The sequence below is a fragment of the Lactuca virosa genome, chromosome 2 (assembly GCF_052849685.1).
Source record: "Lactuca virosa cultivar CGN04683 chromosome 2, Lactuca_virosa_CGN04683_v6, whole genome shotgun sequence".
Taxonomy (NCBI): domain Eukaryota; kingdom Viridiplantae; phylum Streptophyta; class Magnoliopsida; order Asterales; family Asteraceae; genus Lactuca; species Lactuca virosa.
Window position 1 is genome coordinate 20561443 of NC_136427.1, and position 6833 is coordinate 20568275.

Below are 6833 nucleotides of genomic sequence, written 5' to 3' on the forward strand. Positions count from 1 at the left end.
ACGAACCCTAGAAGGCCATTACATTGAGCAGTCGCACATTTAGAGAGTGAAAGGTAGTGAAGTGGTGCATCAATGGCTATTGTTTTAGCGATCCGGTGGGGAACTGTGGTGGTCCGATAGGAGCGGAGGCAAGAGCGGATGAACCTGGTTCAGAAACCAGAAGGGTGATTAGGGTTTTCCAGAGAGAGAGAGAGAGAGAGAGAGAGAGAGAGAGAGAGAGAGAGAGAGAATGCAGAGGTAGAGGAAGAGGGCTGCTTCAAAAGGATTATTAGGGTTTTTTGTTTGAGGATTTTAGAAGGAGAAGAAGGAGATGAATAAGGCGAAGAAGGATTATTAGGGTTTTTTGTTAGAGGATTTTAGAAGGAGAAGAAGGAGATGAATAGGCGGTTTAATTTTTTGGGATTTCATTTCCCACTATAGATTATTAAAACAACGGAGAACGCGCCTTTCTAAAAAATATAAAACGACACATTTACACGACACGCTTTTTATGATAGGTGCCCTCCGTGTTTTTAATTTTTTTTTGTTGGACACTAGTTTTAGGGCACGGAAAAATGCGTGTCCTCTATCCTTCAATTTTTGGAAAACTGACATTAGTTTTTAGGGCACGCACAAATGCGCGTCCTCTATCGGTGTGTGTCATTAATTGCACGTCGTAAAAAGCTGTTTTCCTAGTAGTGACATTTAAAATTGGAGACAACTACAAATTCTTAATTTACAATGCCATGTATTATAATTATTTAGTAAGCTAGAAATATAATAGTGTATAATTTCATTTCCTTGTTTTTTTTTATATTTTCTCTATTTTATTACTTTTAACAACAATCGTTGGAATTTTGCATGAATTGAAGTAGTTGCATTAAAATGTGTTCTACAACATGCACATATGATGTTTGTTTCTAAAATTTGTATATATATATATATATATATATATATATATATATATATATATATATATATATATATATATATATATATATATATTTTCATATAACAGATGCACATTTTAACAAAAAGATTGCATATGCTTGAAGAGGTTTTTTGATATACACATGACATGTTGAATAGGATTTTTATTTTAGAAGTGTAAGGTATAACTTTTGGGCACTTCTTGACGCCAAACTACAATGCCTAACAAAAATGATCATGATTATACGCTCCAAATATTTAAAAGATTATATGTTGTGAAAGTGTATTACTTATATACCTTGTATCAAATGGAAGTGAAATGCATGTACTATTCATGACATAATAATTCCTGGATGTTTAAATTTGTGTTATAGGTGGAAGTAACTGTATCATCAGAGATGGAAGAAATTTTGTGAAATGGAAAATAAGTAAATATCGTACTCTGCACATGTTAAACAAATCAAAGCAATATAATTTTATTTATTATTATTCATGTTAGCTAATGTCGAAATTTATGTTTCATTGTAGGAGAGATTTTCATACATCAAATAATGTTAACATTGATTTTGATGGATTATAATCATTGTAGGAGAGGATATAGTTTGTATTTTACATATAATATTCTTCTCATCATATTTGGCTCCTCTAATATAATAATTGAGATAGTGTGGTTCTTCGTTTAGCTCCGTATTATATATGATAGAAAATGTATGATTGTTTAACATGAATTTGTCCTCTAATAATTGTAATAAACCCTTGATATACTACAATAGACCTTCCCCGTTCGATGATGAAAATCATATCCTATGTTCCACTTTATAGTAGATATGTAAGAAGCCTTAGACAAAGTATATTAAGTAATAACAGTCCATGAAATATATTGAAAAATTAGTTGTATATAAAAAATTCAATAAATTTCTAAAACATTTAAATATAACGTAGATTCAAAGATATATATCTAACAAATAGTCCAGATATAAATAAAAGCTAAAGTAACACCACGATTTCATTAACATTCTTTGACCAACAAATGTTATGGTTATATTTATTAATAAGTTTCATAAGTTGATAAATTTGACTTCATTTTTTCATAAATGAAGGTCAATTATATCTCAACGTTAACAATTTGTCTTGCCATTAAATTTGATTATTTTAAAACAAATTTGTTACCAAATCTGGTAGAACTTGGTTTACGAAGATATCACAACCTTTCTCCGAGAGGTGGATACTATCCCAAAAAAAGAACTTAGAGTCGTCGTGGCACGTTGTGCTAAGTTTGTTACATAAAACAAGTGTCTCTATCTCACCGGTTCCACAACAACCTTTATCTGTAACTTCCAGACCTGGCGAAAGGAAGAAAAGAAGAAAATGAAAAGGTTATTGTAATGTGAAAGTATATTCCAAATTGATGAATAGATGAATATATGCCTAGACACATAAAGTAAACTATGCAATTATTATTGTATTTTTCTATAGTTAACTTCATTTAAAAACATAGTTCATGTTATTTCTACCATTTGTAACTTGTACTTTCCATTTCAAAACAAAGATATGTGGAAAACTAATTACACTAAGAAAATATCATTATGAAGAAATTATCAAAATTATAACCTTAGTTGCATAATCAACTTTATATATATATATATATATATATATATATATATATATATATATATATATATATATATATATATATATATAAGAGAGAGAGAGGGGGATTAAGATCAAATAAGAAAGAAAATTTTTTGGCAAGAAGGTAAGAAAATATTTATATATACATATTTTTTTGCAAAAAAAAATAAATAAATAATTAGATGATTCTAAAATAAGATTATTCAAAAAAAAATCCCAAAAAATCAACAAAATTATCATAAAATTGAATCATCGAATTGTTATTTTAGGATTTTTATTTTTTATTTTTTATTTTTGTGAATAATGTTATTTTTAATTTATCTAGTGATTTATTTGTTTTTTTCGTCAAAAAAATATGCAAAAAAAAAAAAAAACTTTTTACCTTCTTACGGAATTGTTATATATATATATATATATATATATATATATATATATATATATATATATATTCATACCATATTGTTGAGGGGCTTCAATGATTCTAATAAGAGGATTGTAGAAATCGACAAATGCAATCCTAGCCTGAGGAAGATTGCTTGCTAGAAATTGAAGTTGTTGTTTTAGCATGGCGTTGAACAATTGTACCGCCTTATTATCCATTTCTGAGCAGGTTCGTAGTGCTCCTCCAGCTAAAGTTCTTTGTGCTGGTAAGCAACCGACTGGGGGCCCACTAAGAACACCTATCCTTCTTGCCCCAAGTTTGTGGATTTCCTTCCATGAATTTTAAAGAACATATGTGAATAATCTCATTTATGTATGTGGCTATATTACGTGTTGGGGCTAGTCCATTTGATTAAAATGGTTTTTAAGAAGGTGTTTCAAACTAGGAGATCCTCGATTCAATCCCAGAAATAAACTCGTCTTTCCGAAGGAAAACAATTTCTTGAATTTTTGTATTAAAAAAATCATATTCTTGAATTTTTTTTACGAGATAATCACAAACAATGACCACATATTTATTCAAAATATAGCAAATTTACCAATTTTTTGGGAGTTGTCAATTTGACCACCATCTCTAAAATGGGGCACTTTAGGTTCCGGAGAGTATATAACCTGGATTTGTCTCCCATATGCTCTCAACACATGAAAGCAATTCCTCTTCCTTTTAATATGTAATGTTTTTTTTTCAACTAAATGGCTCATTTCTATGTCCTTGTATCCTAATCTTCTTTGGATTTGGTGCTTTTCTTTAACTTTCTTTTTATTTCAATAAAAAAACAAAGGGCTTTATTTAGATTTAGGAGTCGTTGCTCGTATATGGGATATGTTCTTCAAATTTCAGAATACGCTTTTTACTTTGTCTATAATGTTTAGTCCAAAATCCGATTTTTGAACTTGAAATATACTTCTTTTGTCAGAATTAAGAGTTCTATGAAAGTTACCAATCTGGAATTGATGGTCATTTCTGTATTTGCAAAAAAAGTTTGGTCAGTTATAAAAGATTTCGTAATCATGTGGTCATTTTTTGTGATAATCCCAATATTTTCTCTTTGTTAAGAAAAGTATAAATATGTGCGGAAACATTTGATACAATTACCGACAAAAAAATAGTCTTAAGGAAAACCAATAAAAGAAACATATTACCTGTACAAAATTAACAGCCAGCTTTGCCAGCATCTTATCATAAGTCGGAACATCATATTGAACTTTTCTAATAGGAACGGTAGAGTAACTTATAAAAAAATCATTGGTGCTTGCTGAAATTAGATATACACTTTTGGTCAGTATATTCTGGGTAGCATCTCCTCCCACCATCTTTTTGAGTTTCTCAATGTATTGTTTGAACATCTCAAGTTGATCCGATAATGGTATAACAGACTATTTTCCATACACATTCCAATTGGCACATATAAGAAAATGTTTCAACTATTAGTGAAAAGGGTAGGAATTAAATAGTACAATTAAAAAGAAAACTTTGCATGCATACCGTTATTTTGGGGGTTATGGGATCATATCCGGTGCCACCAGAAGCAAAACTTACACCAGTTTGAAAATCATGATCTTGTATTAAAGGGTCAAGATATGCCGGAAGATATTCCTTCACTCCTAGTGCTTTGACTTAGAATTACATATCAAAAAATTATTGCTTTGTTAGATGAAATAATCAAAAAGTTCTTAATGGTGGTAGCGACTAAGATAGCCATGCATCCTTTTTCTTAATCTTTATATCCTTATGCAGTTTGAATTTAATCTAAATCTATCTTAGACTACAAGAAATTTGGGCAGTTGGGGACGACATCAGTAGGGGCGACACAAGCATGAAGGGTGACATCCACATTCATGCATTGGGAGTCAATACTCAAGCTTTTTTGCCCCTAAAGTTGTCACCCATGTGGCGTATGTTCTCATGGTCCATATGTATTCTTTAAGTATGATTTAAGATATCCATCTTTTAGACAATCAAATGACTTTGGTTTTGGATCTTTTCAGGATTGGTTTCTTCAGTCAAACCAAGAGCTGAAGACCATCAACCATCGACAAATTGTTCTTGGGTTTTTTGGATTTGGGTTTTTCCAACAAGAACATTTATATATTCACAAGTGTAATATTATTTACGAATTATCATATATATATATATATATATATATATATATATATATATATATATATATATATATATATATATATATATATATATATATATATAAGCTAAACATGCATCATCAACCATCGACACATATTTTTGGATATAAAAAAACATGAAATATTGACGACACCAATAAGGGCAACATATTAAAGACAACAATGTAACATTATTGACAACTCAATAGCAGTGACATTTTAATGGTTAAGACAATAGGGAGGACTTTGATATGTATCAGCTAGCGGCACCCATGTCACATTTATTGCCTTAATTTCTTGTCGTGTGCCCAATATGCCCAATGAGATTTTATTATGTTTAAGTAAGGTAAAGAATGTACATCAAAATACTAGGGTGGCTTCTTGACTTTTGCAAAACAAAAATAACAATGTTAACGAATGGCCGTAAATAAAGTGTGTGTTTGTTTTTAGATGACTGTACTCTACAATTGTATAATAATAATTTTTTGTGTATGTATAAAAAACATTGTATACAGATTATCGTCCTTTTTTAATGTCTGCAAAACCAATACATTATGTAATTTGGATAATAATTAGGTTTTAATATATTATTTATTTTTAATCCGGATTTGTCTATGAATACTTTAATAATATTGGTAGAAATGTTTTCCTCCATAATATTTTGGGCTGATAATGTGAAAGTGTCTATATATATATATATATAATGATTTTGTATGTGGTTTAATAATGATAAATTAAAATAAACAAAATGATAAGTTGGTGATTAAACATGGCAATTATAAGAATAGTTGAGTTCGTCCTTTTATGAAATTGTTGAATTATGAAAATACTAGTGTGCAAAAAAATGTATTGACAACTATTGATTCAATATAAGGTCAATGCTTATCCTTTTTCATTGATTACTATTTCATCCAAACAGAGAAATTAAACTGGACTTGGGAACTTGATTTGGTGAGTACTTCGACCAGAAAATATCAACCTAATACGGTTAAAAGTTTAAATATATTACATAGGTTGAACCGTGTGGTCCAAGGTAGGTTGAGGCATGGAGAGAGCATGCATAGACTGAGATGAAAACTTGTGTGCAAAATGTTTAAGATATATGATAGAAAAAAGAGAAAATACCAAAAAAGTCAGCTAGTGATTTCCCATTGGTGAACCTTCCCGTTGCTTTTCCATCCACAAAGTCCTTTCCGTAGGGGTAAAAATTGGCCTTGGTGATAGTCTTGATATAGTTATTATTACCCTGATCCAAGTAGGAGTCTCCGAATGCAATGACTGCTGGAATAGAGACATTTTCAAGTAGATTTACTGTGTCCTTGCTGTAACATATATAAATAGTAAAAAACAGATAGTAGAGAATGGCATTCGTAACTGAGGGAGGCATTGCAAATCAATATATCAAAATTTAAGAAAGAGAGATAAGAAAAGATATGAGCTATATATTTAAAATGTCATCGGTGACTCACTTATGTAGAGATAATTATATGACTTGTATTATACACATATATTATATGTAGTCACTTTCTCAATAAATACCTACATTTGTTGTTGCGTGTCATATTCCACTTTGTTCAACTACACGTATACATTTTTATTTATCTATTATGTTGGACCGGATTGTTACTAGAAGCTGTAATTAGAGTCTCTAATTCAGAGAAAGGAACATTATATATTAGACTAATTAAAAAATCGTAGTAATCATTTAGCAAATCCATGTTTTGTCTTTT

General features: G+C 29.9%; 1 protein-coding gene across 1 annotated transcript; it reads right to left on the minus strand.

Moving 5' to 3' along the window:
* Positions 1–1886: 1886 nt before the first annotated feature.
* LOC145158953 (GDSL esterase/lipase EXL3-like) lies at positions 1887–6559 on the minus strand. The gene is made up of 5 exons (XM_079077815.1): positions 6229–6559; positions 4469–4599; positions 4126–4359; positions 2997–3252; positions 1887–2252 (listed from the first exon to the last, which is right to left on the minus strand). Exons 1-5 carry the CDS (start codon positions 6488–6490, stop codon positions 2062–2064), a joined length of 1074 nt encoding a protein of 357 aa, XP_078933941.1. The 5' UTR covers positions 6491–6559; the 3' UTR covers positions 1887–2061.
* Between the last annotated feature and the right edge of the window lie 274 nt (positions 6560–6833).

Excerpts from the sequence above, each read along its gene's own strand:
- LOC145158953 (XM_079077815.1), bottom strand. The coding sequence starts at position 6,490 with ATGCCTCCCTCAGTTACGAATGCCATTCTCTACTATCTGTTTTTTACT. Across the intron at positions 4,600-6,228 it reads ATCACTAGCTGACTTTTTTG|TCAAAGCACTAGGAGTGAAG; the intron begins GTATTTTCTCTT and ends TGTAATTCTAAG. Across the intron at positions 3,253-4,125 it reads TGGCTGTTAATTTTGTACAG|GAAATCCACAAACTTGGGGC; the intron begins GTAATATGTTTC and ends AATTCATGGAAG.